General features: G+C 48.8%; 1 protein-coding gene across 1 annotated transcript; it reads left to right on the top strand.

The window, feature by feature from the left end:
• The first annotated feature begins 666 nt into the window (after positions 1-666).
• Positions 667-22,113, top strand: LOC110173652 (laminin subunit beta-1-like). The gene is made up of 13 exons (XM_055165547.1): positions 667-853; positions 2,404-2,570; positions 12,207-12,342; positions 13,768-13,841; positions 15,363-15,551; positions 15,741-15,804; positions 16,362-16,564; positions 16,676-16,796; positions 17,377-17,565; positions 18,501-18,680; positions 18,776-18,888; positions 19,036-19,115; positions 21,927-22,113. The coding sequence occupies exons 1-13, from the start codon at positions 667-669 to the stop codon at positions 22,111-22,113; spliced, it is 1,890 nt and encodes a 629-aa protein (XP_055021522.1).
• Positions 22,114-22,152: the final 39 nt, after the last annotated feature.

The following is a 22,152-nucleotide window of genomic DNA, read 5'->3' as shown; positions in this document are numbered from 1 at the left end:
ACTGACCCAAGACACACACTGACCCATGACACACACGAGGAGGGACCTGACACAACACGAGGCCTGACACACACTGACCCAAGACACACACACGAGGACCTGACCACGACCGAGACACACACACACTGACCCAAGACACACACTGACCCGAGACACACACACATGACCCACACACACTGAGACACACACTGGAGGGACCTGACACACACTGACACACACAACTGACACACACTGGAGGGACCTGACAACACACACACACACACACTTGTTTTAGTCCTGGTTTAGTCCTGGTTTAGACCTGGTTTAGACCTGGTTCAGTTTTGGTTTAGTTCTGGTTTAGACCTGGTGTAGTCCTGGTTTAGTTCTGGTTTAGTCCTGGTTTAGTTCTGGTTTAGACCTGGTTTTAGTCTGGTTTAGTTCTGGTTTAGTCCTGGTTTAGTTCTGGTTTAGTCCTGTTTAGTCCTGGTTTAGTTTTGGTTTAGTCCTGTTTAGTCCTGTTTAGTTTAGTCCTGTTTAGTCCTGGTTTAGTCCTGGTTTAGACCTGGTTTAGACCTGGTTTAGTCCTGGTTTAGACCTGGTTTAGTCCTGGTTTAGTCCTGGTTTTGACAGGTGATGTTTCACACCTGGACGGGGGGGCGGAGCTTCAGTGGGTCATAAGTCCTCAAAATGGCGCCTGTGAACAGGAACCTTGAGCCGGAGCAGAGCGTCTGTTTCCTCTGCACATTCCGGGGGTTCTGTACATACGTGTGCGCGTCCAAACACGTCCCAAACGAAGAGGACGGAGATGTCATCAGCGCTCGCCCGCATCCCAAACACAAACTGCTCTGCCTCCGGCTCACGCGCTTAAAGAGACGTGTTTGTCTCGTGTTCTAACATCATCTCATGTTCTAACATCGTCTCATGTTCTAACTTTAGTCTCATGTTCTAACATCGTCTCATGTTCTAACTATCGTCTCATGTTCTAACATCGTCTCATGTTCTAACTTTAGTCTCATGTTCTAACATCGTCTCATGTTCTAACGTCGTCTCATGTTCTAACTTTAGTCTCATGTTCTAACATCGTCTCATGTTCTAACATCGTCTCATGTTCTAACGTCGTCTCATGTTCTAACATCGTCTCATGTTCTAACGTTCGTCTCATGTTCTAACTTTAGTCTCATGTTCTAACATCGTCTCATGTTCTAACTTTTGTCTCATGTTCTAACGTCGTCTCATGTTCTAACGTCGTCTCATGTTCTAACATCGTCTCATGTTCTAACATCGTCTCATGTTCTAACGTCTCTTCTATGTTCTAAACGTTCTCTCATGTTCTAACATCGTCTCATGTTCTAACTCGTCTCATGTTCTAGTCTTCATGTTCTAATTTGTCTCATGTTCTAACTTTCGTCTCATGTTCTAACTTTAGTCTCATGTTCTAACATCGTCTCATGTTCTAACATCGTCTCATGTTCTATGTTCTAACTTTAGTCTCATGTTCTAACTTTAGTCTCATGTTCTAACTCGTCTCATGTTCTAACATCGTCTCATGTTCTAACGTTCTCTCATGTTCTAACTTTAGTCTCATGTTCTAACTTTAGTCTCTAACTTTAGTCTCATGTTCTAACTTCGTCTCATGTTCTAACGTTCTCATGTTCTAACTTTAGTCTTGTGTTCTAACGTTCTCATGTTCTAACTTTAGTCTTGTGTTCTAACGTTCTCATGTTCTAACTTTAGTCTTGTGTTCTAACGTTCTTCTCATGTTCTAACTTTAGTCTTGTGTTCTAACGTTCTCATGTTCTAACTTTAGTCTTGTGTTCTAACGTTCTCATGTTCTAACTTTAGTCTTGTGTTCTAACGTTCTCTCATGTTCTAACTTTTAGTCTTGTGTTCTAACGTTCTCATGTTCTAACTTTAGTCTTGTGTTCTAACGTTCTCATGTTCTAACTTTAGTCTTGTGTTCTAACGTTCTCATGTTCTAACTTTAGTCTTGTGTTCTAACGTTCTTTCTTGTTCTAACTTTAGTCTTGTGTTCTAACGTTCTCTCATGTTCTAACTTTAGTCTTTTTCTCTCATGTTCTAACGTCGTTCTTCATCACAAACCCGTCTGAAGAAGTTTTAGAGTCGTCTATGCATGTTTGAGCCATCTAGAGATCTCTCCTGCGCGAGGCTCCGCCCACAAGCCTACGTCCCACATGCTCCCGCAGTACGAGACTGTACGAGGCTCCGCCCACATGCTCCACACGACAATCCTCCATAAACGCACAAAAGCCCGACACAAACTGCACACAGCGTCTGGACAAACCTGATGTTCGTGCAGGAGTCTCATGAGTGCGACGCTCTGAAGGGGGAGGGACTCAGCACAGAGAGCAGAGGGAGGGTCGGGGCTCGGTGTTTTATTGATTTTGCTGCCGTTCTCTCGTGCAGTTGTGGGCGTGGCCTGTCAGGACCCGTCTGCTCCTCACGGCTGCGCAGACGGCAGCTGTTACCCGGCGACAGGGAACCTCCTGATTGGTCGAGCCGTGAACCTGAGCTCCTCCTCCACCTGCGGCCTGAGCTCACCTGAGCAGTACTGCATCGTCAGCCACCTGCAGGTAACACCACCGCACCTGACACTGCACCTGACACTGCACCTGCACTGCACACCTGACACTGCACCTGACACTGACAACCTGACAATACACCTGACACACCTGACACTGACACTGACACCTGACACTGCACCTGACACTGCACTGACACCTGACACTGCACCTGACACTGCACCTGACAATACACCTGACAATACACCTGACACCTGCACACTGACACACTGACACTGACACTGACACTGACACTGCACACTGCACCTGACACTGCACCTGACACTGCACCTGACACTGACACCTGACAATACACCTGACACTGCACCTGACACTGCACCTGACACTGACACCTGACACTGACACTGCACCTGACACTGACACACACCTGACACTGCACTGACACTGCACTGACACCTGACACTGACACCTGACACTGACACTGACACCTGACATGCACACACTGACACCGACACCTGACACTGACACCTGACACTACTGACACACTGCACACTGACACTGCACCTGACACTGCACAACTGACACACTGACACTGCACCTGACACTGCACCTGACACTGCACCTGACATGACACTGACACCTGACACTGCACCTGACACTGCACCACTGACACTGACACCTGACACTGCACACCTGACACTGCACCTGACCTGACACTCACTGACACTGCACCTGACACTGCACCTGACACTGACACTGCACCTGACACTGCACCTGACACTGCAACCTGACACTGCACCTGACACTGCACCCTGACACTGCACCTGACACTGCACCTGACAACTGACACCTGACACTGCACTGACACTGCACCTGACACTGACACAATACAACTGCACACACACCTGCCAGCAGTACTGCATCGTCAGCCACCTGCAGGTCAGAGCGCCACATTACACCTGCCACTGCACCTGCCACTGCACCTGACACTGCACCCACCACACACCGCACGCCACCTGCAGGTGACGTCGCGCTACTGCACCTCAGAGTCCTGCACTCGACAGGTGCGGGCAAATAATGGCTGAAACGGGCGGATTTTAAAGTTCTGGAATGTTATGAGCGCGTGATTACACACGAGTGGGTCAGGACTAAACCAGGACTAAACCAGGACTAGACCAGGACTAGACCAGGACTAGACCAGGACTAACCAGGACTAAACCAGGACTAAACCAGGACTAGACCAGGACTAGACCAGGACTAAACCAGGACTAAACCAGGACTAGACCAGGACTAGACCAGGACTAAACCAGGACTAGAACCAGGACTAGACCAGGACTAAACCAGGACTAGACCAGGACTAAACAGGACTAGACCAGGACTAAACCAGGACTAGACCAGGACTAGACCAGGACTAGACCAGGACTAAGGACTAGACAGGACTAAACCAGGACTAAACCAGGACTAGACCAGGACTAGACCAGGACTAGACCAGGACTAGACCAGGACTAATCTTGGACTCAAGAGAGAGAGAACCCTGAGCCCGTGGAGCAGAGTCTGTAAAGTGTGATGGGTGACAGCTGCTCTTACCTCGTGCAGTGTGGAGCTCTGCCCTCGGTCACACGGGCAAACCTCCTTCAGACAGTAAGTCCTGGTTCAGTCCTGGTTTAGTCCTGGTTTAGTTCTGGAATCAGTCCTAGATTAGTCCTGGTTTAGTCCTGGTTTCCTGGTTAGTCCTGGTTAGTCCTGGTTTAGTCCTGGTTTAGTCCTGGTTTAGTCCTGGTTCAGTTCTGGTTTAGTCCTGGATTAGTCCTGGTTTAGTCCTGGTTTAGTCCTGGTTTAGTCCTGGTTCAGTCCTGGTTTAGTCCTGGTTCAGTGTGTGGTGTTTCTGGTCTGTGAGTTCGTGTTCGTACTGAAGAGTTTCATTTCATGTTGTGATTTTGATTCTTAAAGTTGTAACTTTTCAGTTCATTTTCTGAGGAAGCTTCAGTCTGAACACTCTGCTGTGTGGTTTATCTACTCTACTGCACCTGCCACACGCCCCCTGCAGGTCAGAGCGCGTCACTGCACACTGTGTGACTGAGTCGTGTGTGTCTCTGTTTAAGAAGCAGAAAATCGTCTCAGTCACACAGACACGTTCACACACAGAGAAGAGTCTTGCCCGAGGACACAAAGGCAACCAGAACCTGCAAACATGACACAGAGTGAACTCATGTGTTTACTCAGCCCCTCCCTGAGTGTGTGTGTGTGTCTGTGTGTGTGTGTGTGTGTGTGTGTGTGTGTGTCTGTGTGTGTGTGTGTGTCTGTGTGTGTGTGTGTGTGTGTGTGTGTGTGTGTGTGTGTGTCTCTGTGTGTGTGTGTGTGTCTGTGTGTGTGTCTGTGTGTGTGTGTGCTGTGTGTGTGTGTGTGTGTGTGTGTGTGTGTGTGTGTGTGTGTGTGTGTGTGTGTGTGTGTGTGTGTGTCTGTGTGTGTGTGTGTGTCTGTGTGTGTGTGTGTGTGTGTGTCTGTGTGTGTGTGTGTGTGTGTGTGTGCTGTGTGTGTGTGTCTGTGTGTGTGTGTGTGTGTGTGTCTGTGTGTGTGTGTGTCTGTGTGTGTGTGTCTGTGTGTGTGTGTGTGTGTGTCTCTGTGTGTGTGTGTGTGTGTGTGTGTGTCTGTGTGTGTGTGTGTGTGTGTGTGTGTGTGTGTGTGTGTGTGTGTGTGTGTGTGTCTGTTGTGTGTGTTGTGTGTGTGTGCTGTGTGTGTGTGTGTGTGTGTCTCTGTGTGTGTGTGTGTGTGCTCTGTGTGTGTGTGTGTGTGTGTGTCTGTGTGTGTGTGTCTGTGTGTGTGTGTGTGTGTGTCTGTGTGTGTGTGTGTGTGTCTGTGTGTGTGTGTGTGTTGTGTGTGTCTGTGTGTGTGTGTGTGTGTGTGTGTGTGTGTGTCTGTGTGTGTGTGCTGTGTGTGTGTGTGTGTGTGTGTCTGTGTGTGTGTGTGTGTGTGTCTCTGTGTGTGTGTGTGTCTGTGTGTGTGTGTGTGTGTGTGTGTGTGTGTGTGTGTGTGTGTGTGTGTGTGTGTGTGTGTCTGTGTGTGTGTGTGTGTGTGTGTGTGTGTGTGTGTGTGTGTGTGTGTCTCTGTGTGTGTGTGTGTGTGTCAGGGAGGGGTCCTCGCTCTGTAAACCCACCTGTCTGCACCTGTCTGCACCTGCCCACAGCTCCTGTCGTGTGTGTTTGCTTTTTGCTCCGTCGTCCATCAGCTCCTGTCGTTTACTTCTTTATTTTTTTTTCCTTTCACACTGAGCGGACGAACGTCTGTGTGTCAATCATCCAGTCGTTTTTCAAAATAAAACCAACAATAGAACAGAAAATGAAAAAAACAATTTCCTTCATTATTTGTCTCCAAAACCAAAATTAAAAAACAGAAAATGATTCGTTTTTTTTGTTTTCGTTTTTGTGTTTAAATGAAGTGACAAAAATGGATAACAGACTTAACCAGGACTAAACCAGGACTAAACCAGGACTAAACCAGGACTGAACCAGGACTAAACCAGGACTAAACCAGGACTAAACCAGGACTAACCAGGACTTAAACAGGACCCAGGACTGAACCAGGACTAAACCAGGACTAAACCAGGACTAAACCAGGACTGAACCAGGACTAACCAGGACTAACCAGGACTAAACAGGACTAACCAGGACTAACCAGGACTAAACCAGGACTGAACCAGGACTAAACCAGGACTAAGGACTAACCAGGACTGAACCAGGACTAACCAGGACTAAACCAGGACTAAACCAGGTCTATTCCAGGTCTACCAGGACTAAACCAGGTCTAAACCAGAACTATTCCAGGTCTAAACCAGAACTAAACCAGGACTAAACCAGAACTAAACCAGGACTAAACTAGGACTAAACCAGGACTAAACCAGGACTTAACCAGGACTAAACCAGGACTACTTTCAGTCCCAGTCTGGTCCTGGTCTGGTCCCGGCCTCAGTCTCGGTCTCAGTCTCAGTCTCAGTCCCAGTCCCAGTCTCAGTCATGGTCTGGTCCTGATCTGGTCCCAGTCTCAGTCCCAGTTTGGTCCCAGTTTGGTCCCAGTCTCAGTCCAAGTCTCAGTCCCAGTTTGGTCCTGGCCTCAGTCCCAGTCTCAGTCTCAGGTTTGTTCCAGTTCCTGGTCTCAGTCCTGTCTCATTTCCAATCTGGTCCCAGTCTCAGTCCTGGTCCTGTTTCCGGTTTAAGTCCTGGTTTAGTCCTGGTTCAGTCCTGGTTCAGTCCTGGTTTAGTCCTGGTTCAGTCCTGGTCCTGGTTCAGTCCTGGTTTAGTCCTGGGTTTAGTCCTGGTTTAGTCCTGGTTTAGTCCTGGTTTCCAGTCCTGGTTTAGTCCTGTTTAGTCCTGGTTCAGTCCTGGTTTAGTCCTGGTTTAGTCCTGGTTTAGTCCTGGTTTAAGTCCTGGTTTAGTCCTGGTTCAGTCCTGGTTTAGTCCTGGTTTAGTCCTGGTTCAGTCCTGGTTTTAGTCCTGGTTTAGTCCTGGTTTAGTCCTGGTTCAGTCCTGGTTTAGTCCTGGTTCAGTCCTGGTTTAGTCCTGGTTCAGTCCTGGTTTAGTCCTGGTTCAGTCCGTTATCTGTTTTTTCATTTTGGTTTTTGGAGAAAAATAATGAAGAAAATCATTGTTTAATTTTCTCATTTTTAGTTTTATTTTGAAAAACAAATGAAGGAATCACACACAGACTGCTCGCCTCTCTGCAGATCTGACCTGGACCCTGACCTGGAAATAGACGAGCTTGTTGCCATGACGACGCGTGGACTGTATCTCCATGGAGACAGAAAAGTGACAGAGTTCAGCTTTAACTCAGAGCTGTTCCTCTAACGGTTCTGCTCAGATCTTTCAGTCGTTTCAGATGAACATTGGGATTTGAAACGTCACAGTTGGAGCAGAAGGATCCGCGGGGTCAGAGGTCAGAGGTCAGAGGTCACAGGGGCGGGTTTATCCGGATCCGTCGGAGTTTGTTTCTCTGAGTTTGACGTTGACAGTTTAAGTCTGAGTTTCCGAGCCTGAGGCAGAGTTTAGTTTGAGTGTTTCCCTCTGACATGGATCTTCTCCTCCAGAGCTTCAGCGCGAGTGTCTCCCCCCCCCCCCGACCCACAGTTTACACACAAGACCTGCCCCGACCTGCCCCTGTCTGCTCCTGTCTGCTCCTGTCTGCTCCTGTCTGCTCCTGTCTGTTGAATCTGTGTGTCATTCGTTCATTCATTTTACAAAATAAAACCAAAAATAAGAAAATGAAAAAAAAATTATTTTTTAAATTCATTATTTGACTCCAAAGCCAAAATGAAAAAACAGATAACAGTTTGTTTTTTCTGTTTTTCGATTTTGTGTTTAAATGAAAACTGGAAAAAACAGATAACGACCTGAACCAGGTCTAAACCAGGTCTAAACCAGGTCTAAACCAGGTCTAAACCCTGGACTGGTGCCCGTCAGCTGCCTCAGGACTCCTCCTTCATCTCTTACTTCTGGTGTCCACCACTGAGTTCGGGGGTTCCTGCTGCGACAGGCTCCACAGACTTTACGCCCACAGCTCCGAGCGGCGATAACAGAGGCCGAGAAAGAAAACCAGACTCCATGTCCCCAGACTCCTCCTGGAATCCAGGAGAAGTTCTACAGCTCTGACTCTCTTCACCCGAGTGTCCAAAACACAAACGGCCGGAGGTCACATGACACGACTACAAAGTGGATCATGGACCTCCAGGCCGAGGACGTCCTGGTGCCTCGTGCACTGATGGACCTTGTGCTGAACATGGTGTTGGTTCTGGACAAACTGTGACTCACACAGAAGTTCAATAACAGAACCACGTCGCTCCTTCAGCCTGAGCCTCATGGGTGAAGACCCGGTCACCCGCCCCAGACCTGTGTGGTCTTCATCATGAAGAGCTTCTGAACTGCTCTTGGTCTGACCCGTCCCAGGACCTGTTTGTCTTGAGTGACCAGGAACATGAAACGTCCAACAACAAAACTCCAGGATCATTCAGACTCAAACATCTCCACCTCGACACGGCGACGTTCAGGGAGGAAAAAACAGTGACAGTGTAAAATAAAGATCTGACACAGTGAAGTGCAGACGTCTCCATCCTCCTGCACAATAATCCACATCTGTGTCTTTACGAGTTTCATCTGATCTTGAGCGATTTACCTGAACATAAACAAACCATTAACGACTGTTTGGCCAAAGTCGTTTGTTGACATTAAATAGTTCGGACAGAAAGAAAAACACTCAACCTGGAGAAGACCAAACAGTAATCATCATGGAGGTGTTTTGTTCAACCATCCACTGACAAAAACACACACACCTCCAGACTTTTGTACGTCTGCATCTGTCGTCACGTCCAATATATTTATTAAACTTATCGTACTTTTGTCTCGCTCCTGCCTCGAAATCCTCACAATAAAAACTCTTCTCCACAGACGTGTTTGTCCTGTTTGTTTGTCCTGTTTGTTTGTCGTGTTTGTCGTGTTTGTTTGTCGTGTTTGTCGTGTTTGGCTTCAGTTCCTGCTCTAGACTTGAATTTCGCGCGTCGTCATGATCACGTGACTGAACCTGAGCTACTGAGAAGCTCTGACGTCCAGTTTACGTTCGTGCGTCAAATCGTCCTCAGAGCGTCTGCGCCGACCGACGTGCACCTCCGGACGTTTAGAACTACACAGACGATCTGAGCTGTGATTGGTCGTCTCTGCGTCGGCTCTACACACACTTCCTGTTCTCCACAAACACAAACGGGTTTAAATCGTCGCCTCCTGGTGGTGTGGAGGTGAATTACACGGCGGTGCAGAAACCTCCACTCAGATCCATAAATCAAAACAACATCAACAAGGCGACGGCGGCAGAGTGAGACGAGCCGACGCAGAAATATAAAACGGCCTTGAGTGTGTATGACAGTGCTCTGAAGGGGGAGCAACTTAGCACAGAGATGTAAATCTGTTGTTTTTGGACGAATAAAACATTTTTAAAACAAAAACAGGATCATGATCTGAATGAGACGTGTTACAGTAAAAACACACCGTCTGGGGCAGGACCCTCCGCCGCACCTGTCTCCTGTGTGAGTGACAGGTGCAGAGTGGCAGGTGCAGAGTGGCAGGTGCAGAGTGGCAGGTGCAGAGTGGCAGGTGCAGAGTGGCAGGTGTGGGCCTGTCGGAGGAACATCTGTGCTGAGACTTTTACACGTCCACGTCTTAAATCACGTTCTGAAAGGAGCAGCAAGTGAAAAACACACGGGGGGAGGTGAAGTGGAGGGTCCTTCACCTGCCTGTTTCCATGGAGACGTCACTGTTCTGTCTGAAATGTTCCACAGTGTGACTTTAAACAACTTCACTTTCTCCAATTTATTCAGTCACAGGTGGATTTATGTCTCAAAAACACCTTGAAAAACAAACATTGTGACAGTGAGCGGAGTCGCCTCTCCACAGATCTGACCTGGAACACCGTCTAGTTTGGTCTCCATGGAGATAGAAAGGTTTAATGCCGTACTGTGGAACATTCCTGACAAAAAAGCAATAACATCTCCATGGAAACAAGCGTTTAACAGAGCTTCCACCAGAAAAGTTACACAATACAGCTTTGTATCGTCATGGACTAAACCAGGACTAAACCAGGTCTAAACCAGGACTAAACCAGGACTAAACCAGGACTAAACCAGGACTAAACCAGGACTAAACCAGGACTAAACCAGGACTAAACCAGGACTAAACCAGGACTAAACCAGGACTAAACCAGGTCTAAACCAGGACTAAACTAAACCAGGACTAACCAGGACTAAACCAGGACTAAACCAGGACTAAACCAGGTCTAAACCAGGACTAAACCAGGACTAAACCAGTAAACCAGGTCTAAACCAGGACTAAACCAGGTCTAAACCAGGACTAAACCAGGACTAAACCAGGTAAACTAAACCAGGACTAAACCAGGACTAAACCAGGACTAAACCAGGACTAAACCAGGTCTAAACCAGGTAAACCAGGACTAAACCAGGTCTAAACCAGGTCTAAACCAGGACTAAACCAGGACTAAACCAGGTCTAAACCAGGTCTAAACCAGGTCTAAACCAGGTCTAAACCAGGACTAAACCAGGTCTAAACCAGGTCTAAAGGTCAGGTGTGGGGAATGTTCCAGGTTGTATCTTTAGTGCTTCTCTCTCTCTTTCTCTTTCATTTGGAGTTTTTCTAACGACGTGTTGCTAATCGCCACGGCAACAGCTTCATTAAGAACGCTGACCTGGAATCTGGCTTTTCCCTCCGCCAACTACACCTCCTCCTCCCCCCTCTCTCTCTCTCTTCTTTCTCTCTCTTCTCTCTCTCTCTTCTTTCTTCTATTTCTCACTTCTCTTTCTTTCTTTCTTTCTTTGCTTGTTTCTCTTCTTTCTCTCCTCCCTCCCCCACCCCTGCTCTCTCTCTTTTCCACTCCCCTTTTCTCTCTCTTCCTCTTTTGCGTTCTCTCTCTCTCTCTCTCTGTCCTGCTCACCCCATTTCTCTCTCCTCCCTCTTCTCTCTCTTTATTTAACTCTTTCCTCTCTTTCTTTCTTTCTTTCTTCCTCTCCCCCTCTTCCCTCTCACTCTTTCTAACTCCTTTCCTCTCCTCTCTGTCTTTCTTTGCTTGTTTCTCTTTCTTTCTCTCTTTCTCTCTCTCGCTGTACCCTCTCTTTTTCTCATGGTCTCTTTCGTTCTTTCTTTCTTTTTCACCCCATTTCTCCTCTCCCCCTCTCCGTTTCTTTCTCTTTTCTACTTTTATTTGTTTTTAACTCTTTTCCACTCCTTTCTTTCTTTCTTTCTTTCTTTCTTTCTTTCTTTCTTTCTTTCTTTCTTTCTTTCTTTCTTTCTTCACGACTTCAGGTTTATTCGTTTTCTTGCGTTTGTTTGTTCTTCTCGTTCTTTTCTTATCTTTGGCCTCGGCCTCGTTCTGTTTCTCACGACTCCCACAGACGAACACACACACACACACACACACACACACACACACACACACACACACACACACACACACACACACACACACACACACACCTGCTCTACTCTTCCTCCTCTCTTTCTCTCCTTCCTCTTCTCTCTCTTTTCTAAAAATCTCACATAACAGTTTTTACTTTATTTATTTACTGAATTTGACTTTACCTGAGTACTGCCTTAGCCCCGCCCACTGTGTGACATCACAATGTGCAGTTCTGACCAATCAGAGCGAAGCAATATAAAACTGTTTTGAAGACGACGGAAGGATTTTGAGCTAAGAGTTTATGATAAAAAAAAAAAGATAAAAAATTGCCACAAAATCCAACATTTTTTAAAGTTGTAGGTCCCTGTCAGGTCCCTGTCAGCCCCTGTCAGTCCCTGTCAGTCCCTGTCAGTCAGCCCCTGTCAGCCCCTGTCAGCAGTAGTTTGTGTTTACATTGTGTTCTATGAGAATATTTCTTTCTGGGTAGAAGTGATATTTTCGCTGTGGTTCTTCAGACACACAGACACTGTTCTCCTCAGGACAGAATCGTCGACACTTTTCACACGACTGAGTTTGTGTTTTTGTGAAGAAACAAAGAAGTAACATGTGAATTATTTACACTTTTAATGTGACCTGTGTGTGACCTGTGTGTGACCTGTGTGTGACCTCTGTGTGACCTGTGTGTGACCTCTGTGTGACCTGTGTGTGTGACCTCTGTGTGACCTCTGTGTTGTTGTTCTCCAGGAGTCAGATAAATGTTTTGAGTGTGACTCTCGAGCTCCGTACGACCCCGACTACAACCGCCAGAGCCACCAGATCGACAACGTCATCTACCTGACGGACCGACGAGGAGAGCACACCTGGTGGCAGTCTGTCAACGGTACGACTGACTGAGTACACCTGAGTACACCTGAGTACACCTGTGTACACCTGTGTACACCTGTACACCTGTACACCTACACCCGTGTACACCTGAGTACACCTGAGTACACCTGAGTACACCTGAGTACACCTGAGTACACCTGAGTACACCTGAGTACACCTGTGTACACCTGAGTACACCTGAGTACACCTGAGTACACCTGTACACCCGTGTACACCTACACCTGTACACCTGACTGACACCTGAGTACACCTGACACCTGTACACCCTGTACACCTGTACACCTGTGTACACCTGACACCTACACCTGAGTACACCTGACACCTGACTACACTGTGTACACCTACACCTGTACACCTACACCTGTGTACACCTGTGTACACCTGACTACACCTACACCCTGACACCTACACCTGAGTACACCACCTGTGTACACCCGAGTACACCTGTGTACACCTGACACCTGAGTACACCTGACGAGTACACTGTACACCTGTACACCCGAGTACACCGAGTACACCTGTACACCTGTGTACACCTACACCTGTGTACACCCGAGTACACCTGTGTACACCTGAGTACACCTGTACACCCGAGTACACCTGACTGTGTACACCTGACTACACCTGTACCTGTGTACACCGAGTACACCACCTGAGTGTACACCTGACACCTACACCCTGAGTACACCTGAGTACACCTGTGTACACCCGACTACACCTGAGTACACTTGTGTACACCCGAGTACACCTGTGTACACCTGACTACACCTGAGTACACCTGTGTACACCTGACTACACCTGAGTACACCTGAGTACACCTGTGTACACCCGACTACACCTGAGTACACCTGTGTACACCCGAGTACACCTGAGTACACCTGTGTACACCTGTGTACACCTGACTACACCCGAGTACACCTGTGTACACCTGTGTACACCTGTGTACACCTGTGTACACCTGACTACACCCGAGTACACCTGAGTACACCTGTGTACACCTGACTACACCTGAGTACACCTGTGTACACCCGACTACACCTGAGTACACCTGTGTACACCTGACTACACCTGACTACACCTGTACACCTGACTACACCTGTACACCTGTGTACACCTACACCTGAGTACACCTGTGTACACCTGAGTACACCCGAGTACACCCACCGAGTACACCCGTACACCTGAGTACACTTGTACACCTGTACACCTGTGTACACCCGAGTACACCTGAGTAACTGTGACACCTTACACCTGAGTACACCCGAGTACACCTTGTGTATACACCTGAGTTAAATAAAATAAAATAAAGTTTTATTCTGATAACAGATTTAAATTTAATCTGACAAAATGAAACAGGAAACTGTTTTTCTGTCGACTTAAATTCTCTTTTGTCATTTGTCATTGACGTTTTTATTTTCAGGAGAAGAAAACGTGAGCATCAGACTGAACCTGGAGGCCGAGTTCCACTTCACCCACCTCATCATCAAGTTCAAGGTACAAGACCAGGACTAAACCAGGTCTAAACCAGGGACTGAACCAGGACTAAACCGGGACTGAACCGGGACTGAACTGGGACTATACCGGGACTAAATAAAGACTGAACTTAATCAGGACTACAGCAGGTCTGGGTTTGAGTCTTCAAAGGTAAAAGCAGGTCTGTGAGCGTGCACGTGGGTTCATGAGCGTGCCCGTGCTCGTGCCCGTGCTCGTGCCCGTGCTCGTGCCCGTGCTCGTGCCCGTGCCCGTGCCCGTGCCCGTGCCCCGTGCCGTGCGTGCCCGTCGTGCCGTGCCGTGCCGTGCGTGTGTTCGTCTGCTCGTGCTCGTGTTTGTTGTTCGCTACTCGTCGTCACATTCTTTCCTCATTGTGAGGTTTGTTGTGAAAATCTGAGGAACGACATAAATCCACGTTTCACCGACAGCTCCAAACACACACACAACACACACACACACACACACACACACACACACACACACACACACACACACACACACACACACACACACACACACACACACACACACACACACACACACACACACACACACACACACAACACACACACACACACACACACACACACACACACACACACACACACACACACACACACACACACACACACAGACACACACACACACACACACACACACACACACACACACACACACACACACACACACACACACACACACACACACACACACACACACACACACACACACACACACACACACACACACACACACACACACACACACATACACACACACACACACACACACACACACACACACACACACACACACACACACACACACACACACACACACACACACACACACACACACACACACACACACACACACACACACACACACACACACACACACACACACACACACACACACACACACACACACACACACACACACACACACACACACACACACACACACACACACACACACACACACACACACACACACACACACACACACACACACACACACACACACACACACACACACACACACACACACACACCTGACAGGTCTGTAAATGTTTGTGTAATTACCCCTGACACACTGTGTGCATCTGCTCATTAAAATCATTTCCCTCCAGATCAATAAAATTTGTCTGAATGATGAACGACTTTTTATACAGAACTAACAAAAAAACACACACACACACACAACACACACAACACACACACACACACAACACACACACTCACTGGGGGCAAGTGGGGTTAAGTGTCTTGCCCAAGGACACACTGGCATCATTCATCTGTGGAGCTGGAATCAGGACTCAAACCACCGACCGTCAGATCAGTGACAAACGCCCGACCTGAGCTCCCGCCACATGTCCTGGTTTAGTCCTGGTTTAGTCCTGGTTTAGTCCTGGTTTAGTCCTGGTTTAGTCCTGGTTTAGTCCTGGTTTAGTCCTGGTTTAGTCCTGGTTTAGTTCTGTTTTAGTCCTGTTTTAGTCCTGGTTTAATCCCTCTCGTCCCTCAGACTTTTCGTCCTGCGGCGATGATCATCGAGCGTTCGTCAGACTTCGGTCGGACTTGGCGTCCGTATCGATACTTCGCCCAGAACTGTTCCCGGATCTTCCCTCTGGTGCCCTCTGCTGGTCTGCGCCACATCAACGACGTCATCTGTGAAGAACGCTACTCCGACATCGAACCCTCCACCGACGGAGAGGTGAGACGCACGCACCCGCCTGACAGGGCACCCGCCTGACAGGGCACCCGCCTGACAGGGCACCCGCCTGACAGGGCACCCGCCTGACACTACACCTGCCCGACACTGCAGACTGAAACATAAAAATCTGAATATTTAATCTTTAATAATTCCATAAACATTTTTATTTGAGTTTGTTTTTTGTCACAGGTGATTTACAAAGTCCTGGACCCGGCGATCCACGTGAAGGACCCGTACAGCCTCGACATCCAGGGTCTGTACGACAGTCTCACTTTATTTATACTTGCACCTGTCGCTCACCTGGAGCCCGCAGACAAAAAAAAAAAAAAAAAAAAATTCCACCCATTTTCTTCACTTTGACATAGTTTTCTGTCAAGTGTCAGTGGAAGTTCAGAGTTCCTCAAACTGTGGGTGTGGATCCAAAAAGGGGCACAGAATGTTTCAGTGCCGAACAGTTTGTTTGGCGTTTTTATGCCTAAATTAACATTTATCTGATAAAATGGAGATAGATTTATGAAAATATTGATATATTTCTGCCAGAATAATTAATTGATTTGGTCTCAATTGGTCGTGGGTTTGGTCTTGTCTCAGTCTCGACCTTTGAAAATCTTGGTCTTGTCTTTAAAAGTCTCGGTCTTATATTGGTCTTGACCTTTAAAAGTCTCGGCCTCGACCCTCAGAGGTCTTGGTCTCGTCCTGGTCTCGGGACCCTGTGGTCTGGGTCTAGTCTTGGTCTCGATCGAGGCGACACACACGCAGCCCTCGCCCTGACTCTGATCCTGTTTCGTCTCGTTCGTTTGTTCGTCTCAGAGCTGCTGCGGATCACGAACCTTCGCATAAACCTGACGAAGCTGAACACGCTGGGGGACGACCTGCTCGACCGACGCTCCGACGTGTTACAGAAGTATTACTACGCCATCAAAGAGCTGGTGGTGCGCGGGAGCTGCTTCTGCTACGGCCACGCCTCCGAGTGCGCCCCCGTGCCCGGCGTCAACGCCAGGGAGAGCGGCATGGTGAGGGAGGGCATCCGGCACAATCTGACACACGGGGAGGGCACCTGACACACGGGGAGGGGCACCTGACACACAGTGGGAGGGCACCTGTCACACTTGCGTCTCTTTCAGATCCACGGTCGGTGCGTTTGCAAACACAACACTGAGGGACTGAACTGTGAACGCTGCAAAGACTTTCACCACGACCTGCCCTGGAGTCCGGCCGAGGCCGAGGACTCGCACGCCTGTAGAGGTGAGACACGCTCCTAACCCCGCCCACATACACCTGTAAGCCCCGCCCACATACAGGTAAAGCACACCCCAACACATCTGTAAGAAACACCATCCAAGGCAAACCACGACCTGAACTGGAGCCCGGCCGAGGTCCATGACTCCACAGCTGTAGAGGTGAGAGACACGTCCATAACCCCGCCCACACACCTGTAACCCCACCCCTTATATATGTAAGCCCCGCCCACACAAGGTAACACACCTGTAAGAAACCACACCCTGGAGCTCAGCCAAGTTGGAGGCACCGCTGATGCAGAGAGTTCAGATCAGAGACTGTCCTCAGAAGTAGGCTCCAACAAAATGAAGCTCAGGGACCATATTTTGAAATCAGCGTGTGAGCCAATCAGCAGAAAGATTGTTAAAATGATAGCTGAAGGGACCTCGGGGAAAGAAGGCTCCTGATTGGTTTGTTATTAACACACAACATCGAAACATGTTTACAGTTTGTGAGTTTTGTTCACAATAAAACTGATTCTGACGTCCACGGCTGATGTTTGTCTCATCTCTCCTCTTCCTCTTCGTCTCTTCTGTGCGTCTCTCAGAGTGCGAGTGTAATGGCCACGCCTCTTCCTGTCACTTCGACATGGCGGTGTACTTGGCCACAGGAAACAGCAGCGGAGGAGTGTGTGACCAGTGCCTCCACAACACTATGGGGCGCCACTGTGAGAGCTGCAGACCCTTCTACTACAAGGACCCCCAGAGGGACCTGAGGGACCCACAAGTCTGCCAGCGTACGACTGTAACACTATTATAATACACACACCCCAGAGGGACCCACAAGTCTGCCAGTGTACGACTGTAACACTATTATAATACACACACCCCAGAGGGACCCACAAGTCTGCCAGTGTACGACTGTAACACTATTATAATACACACACCCCAGAGGGACCCACAAGTCTGCCAGCGTACGACTGTAACACTATGTAACACAGATGGTACAAACTGAGTTGTTCTTGGGGGGTGAGGGGTCAGTGAGGGACTCTCACCAAATTCAGATTTGGTGAAAATTATTTGTTCAGAATTGTGAAATTTGGAGTTTGTAAAAAAGCCCCAAAGAGGAAGACGAGGCCCGACAGCGCCTCCTGTGGCAGCAGGTGAATACACAGAGAGACTCTGGGGGGTCTCTCCTCTTGTGGGTCGGTGGTTTTTATCACATTATTATTTTTTGTTAAACTCCAGTTTATTCTGTGTTTTTGTAAAGATGTTTTAGTTTAAAGTCTGGAGGACAAAACACGTCCCTGAAGGAGTCAGATTTATCTTTAGTCTGAGACGTTCAAACCCAAACTTCCTCAGACTCTGACCTTTGACCTTTGACCTGCGTCACAGTTGCTCCTGAGTCTTTCTCTTTTTAAATTCCTTTAAAGGTTTTTATCTGAGACAGATTTATTTGGTAGAATTCACTTTTTGAAGTTTAAAGCTGATGTTTTGTAGCAGCGTCTTCAGGACGTGGCAGGTCCAGGTCCAGGTCCAGGTCCTGGTCCAGGTCCAGGTCCAGGTCCAGGTCCAGGTCCAAGTCCAGACTGAGTTTGTTTAGATGATTTTTTATGTCAATATATTAAATATAATTTCTGCAGTTTGTCCTAAATATATAAACACAAAATACAAATCTCTGAGTGTGTTTACATCACATCAGTCCCAACTAATGACCTCATCTCCTCCTCAGCGTGTGACTGTGACCCGGTCGGCTCTGTGGAGGGGGGAGTGTGTGACAGTCACACTGACCTGGACCTGGGGCAGATCTCAGGTCAGTGTCGGTGTAAATCCAACGTCCGAGGCCTCAGATGTGACGACTGTAAAGAAGGACACTACGGCCTGAGCCTGAGCGACCCCGACGGCTGCCAGCGTGAGTCTCATGCCCCTCCCCTTGTGTCAGATGCCCTCCCAGACTGTCTCTGTGTGTCAGATTGTGTCAGATGCCCTCCCTGTGTGTATTTGCAGCGTGTAACTGTGACCCTCGGGGGATCGTCCTGCAGGGGGCGCCGTGTGATCAGATCAGTGGAGACTGCTCCTGTAAACGCTACGTGACCGGACGCTACTGCGACCAGTGTCTGGTGAGGAACACTTCACTTTTATCATCTCCTCTGCTCCTCTTCTTCTGGATTCTTCTGGATTCTTCTTCTCTGTGTATAAATTGAATTGAACCTCACACACACAGATCTTTCTTCTTCTTCTTCTTCTTCTTCTTCTTCTGTTTGCAGCCAGAGTTCTGGGGCCTCAGTAACGACCTCGCCGGCTGCAGACCCTGTGACTGTGACTTTGGAGGAGCCCTCAACAACCGGTATTTTATTTTTCAAATCTACGGCATCGAAAATCAGATTTTAATCTACGGTTGTTCCAACGGACGCCCCAACATCAGGACGGAGAGTCACCGCGGTGACGCCTCCTCCTGTCACAAACACTGATCTTCTGTCGGTGGAGTTTGCAGGAATTACACTTTCAGTTAAATCACAAATATAAAGAATCTGCAGCTGGTTTAACCTGCAGAGACGTGACGATGATGTGGTTACACAAATAATTATCATTCATCTTGACTTTAGAGGTTTTTTTACACATCTTACACTTTTAACTTTTGGTTTTGGTAAATACTGGTACTAAAAACAAACGTCCACTCGTCAGTTTGAGTAGAAAAGGAAGATCATCGTCCATCATGATTCACTGTAAACTTTGTCAACTGCCAATTAAAGGGACGTCGCCCAAACCTGCACTAATCAATAAAGAAACTAATATCTCCTCTAGTACAGGACTTGATTCAGATCCTAGACCCGTCAGGTTCATTTGATCTTCTAATAATTTATGTTCTCAGGTTCTTTTTTCAGACCCAGAGTTGGTTTTGGTCCTGACAGTTTGTTCTGCTCCCTCTGCTCTTCCTCAGTCTGATGATGTTTCTGTGTCACGTGGCTCAGTTGTCTTCTTCTCGGGGGAAATGGGCGAAATACAAAAACATGTCCAGGGGACGAAAAACCAACTGAGTCACACGACACAGAAACATCCCCAGATGAAGACGAAGACTCTGAGGACGAGGAGCAGAACAAACTCTGGGTCTGAAAAAAGAACCTGAGAACAGAACTTGATTCAGATCCTGTTTCGTCCTCCTTCACTTCCTCTGTCTCCTCTGTCTCCTCTGTCTCCTCTGTCTCCTGTGTCTCCTCTGTCTCCTGTCTCCTGTCTCCTCTGTCTCCTCTGTCTCCTGTGTCTCCTCTGTCTCCTCTGTCTCCTCTGTCTCCTCTGTCTCCTCTGTCTCCTCTGTCTCCTGTGTCTCCTCTGTCTCTGTCTCCTCTGTCTCCTCTGTGTCTCCTCTGTCTCCTCTGTCTCCTGTGTCTCCTCTGTCTCCTCTGTCTCCTCTGTCTCCTCTGTCTCCTCTGTCTCCTCCTGTGTCTCCTCTGTCTCCTCTCTGTCTCTCTGTGTCTGTCTCCTCTGTCTCCTCTCCTGTCTCCTGTGTCTCCTCCTCTGTCTCCTGTGTCTCCTGTGTCTCCTCTGTCTCCTCTGTCTCCTCTGTCTCCTGTCTCCTGTGTCTCCTCTGTCTCCTGTGTCTGTCTCCTCTGTCTCCTCTGTCTCCTGTGTCTCTCCTGTCTCCTCTGTCTCCTCTGTCTCCTGTGTCTCCTGTGTCTCCTCTGTCTCTCTGTCTCCTCTGTGTCTCCTCTGTCTCCTGTGTCTCCTGTGTCTCCTCTGTCTCCTCTGTCTCCTCCTGTCTCCTGTCTCCTGTGTCTCCTCTGTCTCCTCTGTCTCCTGTGTCTCCTCTGTCTCCTCCTGTGTCTCCTGTGTCTCCTCTGTCTCCTGTGTCTCCTCTGTCTCCTGTGTCTCCTCTGTCTCCTCTCTGTCTCTCTGTCTGTGTCTCCTCTGTCTCCTGTGTCTCCTCTGTGTCTCCTCTGTCTCCTCTCTGTCTCCTCTCCTGTCTCCTCTGTCTCCTTGTCTCCTCTGTCTCCTCTGTCTGTCTCCTGTCTCCTGTGTCTCTGTCTCCTCTTGTCTCCTGTCTCCTGTGTCTCCTCTCTCTCTGTCTCCTCTCCTCTGTCTCCTGTCTCCTGTCTCCTCTGTGTCTCCTGTCTCCTCCTCTGTCTCCTGTCTCCTCCTCTGTCTCCTCCTCTGTCTCCTCTGTCTCCTCTGTCTCCTCTGTCTCCTCTGTCTCCTCTGTCTCCTGTGTCTCCTGTGTCTCCTCTGTGTCTCCTGTGTCTCCTGTCTCCTCCTGTCTCCTGTGTCTCCTCTGTCTCCTGTCTCCTGTCTCTCTGTGTCTCTCTCTGTCTCCTCCCTGTGTCTGTGTCTCCTGTCTCCTGTCTGTCTCCTGTGTCTCCTGTGTCTCCTGTGTCTCCTGTCTCCTGTCCTCCTCTGTCTCCTCTGTCTCGTCTCCTCTGTCTCCTGTGTCCTCTGTCTCCTCTGTCTGTCTCCTCCTGTGTCTCCTGTGTCTCCTCTGTCTCCTCCTCTGTCTCCTCTGTCTCCTCTGTGTCTCCTGTGTCTCCTGTCTCCTGTCTCCTGTCTCCTCTGTCTCCTCTCCTCTGTCTCCTCTGTCTCCTGTCTCCTCTGTCTCCTCTGTCTCCTCTGTCTCCTCTGTCTCCTGTGTCTGTCTCCTCCTGTGTCTCCTCTGTCTCCTCTCCTCTGTGTCTCCTCTGTCTCCTCGTCTCCTCTGTCTCCTCTCCTCTGTCTCCTCTGTCTCCTCGTCTCCTCTGTCTCCTCTGTCTCCTCTGTCTCTCTCTGTCTCCTGTCTCCTCTCTCTGTGTCTCCTGTGTCTCCTGTGTCTCCTCTGTCTCCTCTCCTCTGTCTCCTGTGTCTCCTCTCTCCTGTGTCTCCTGTCTCCTCTCCTCCTGTCTCCTCCTCTGTCTCCTCTGTCTCCTGTCTCCTGTCTCCTGTGTCTCCTGTCTCCTGTCTCCTGTTGTCTCCTGTCTCCTGTGTCTGTCTCCTCTGTCTGTCTCCTCTGTCTCCTGTCTCCTGTCTCCTCTGTCTCCTGTGTCTCCTGTGTCTCCTCTGTCTCCTCCCTGTCTCCTGTGTCTCCTGTGTCTCCTCTGTCTCCTGTGTCTCCTCTGTCTCCTCTGTCTCCTGTGTCTCCTCCTGTGTCTCCTCTGTCTCCTGTGTCTCCTGTCTCCTGTGTCTCCTCTGACAGGTGCATGATGGACAGCGGGCAGTGCACCTGTCGGGAGCACCTGATTGGTCGTCAGTGTTCGGAGGCGCAGCCCGGGTTTTTCTGCGCCGCGTTGGATCATTACAGATACGAGGCCGAAGACTCGAGCGGACACTCCCCCAGCGACGCCGTCCTCCCGGTGAGACCAGCGGGACGGGAGGGCATCTGAACCAACTGACGTCTGGTTCAGTCCTGGTTTAGTCCCAGT

The sequence above is a fragment of the Boleophthalmus pectinirostris genome, unplaced genomic scaffold (assembly GCF_026225935.1).
Source record: "Boleophthalmus pectinirostris isolate CB_2022bp ecotype Guang Dong unplaced genomic scaffold, ASM2622593v1 HiC_scaffold_8, whole genome shotgun sequence".
In the NCBI taxonomy this organism is placed as follows: Eukaryota; Metazoa; Chordata; class Actinopteri; order Gobiiformes; family Gobiidae; genus Boleophthalmus; species Boleophthalmus pectinirostris.
This window is presented reverse-complemented; position numbering and strand designations above follow the sequence as displayed.

Bases quoted from the DNA above. Each gene is read 5' to 3' on its own strand.
- LOC110173652 (XM_055165547.1), top strand. From the start codon at position 667: ATGGCGCCTGTGAACAGGAACCTTGAGCCGGAGCAGAGCGTCTGTTTC. The intron at 12,343-13,767 runs GTACGACTGACT...TTTTATTTTCAG, and splicing joins CTGGTGGCAGTCTGTCAACG to GAGAAGAAAACGTGAGCATC. The intron at 17,566-18,500 runs GTACGACTGTAA...TCTCCTCCTCAG, and splicing joins GGACCCACAAGTCTGCCAGC to CGTGTGACTGTGACCCGGTC.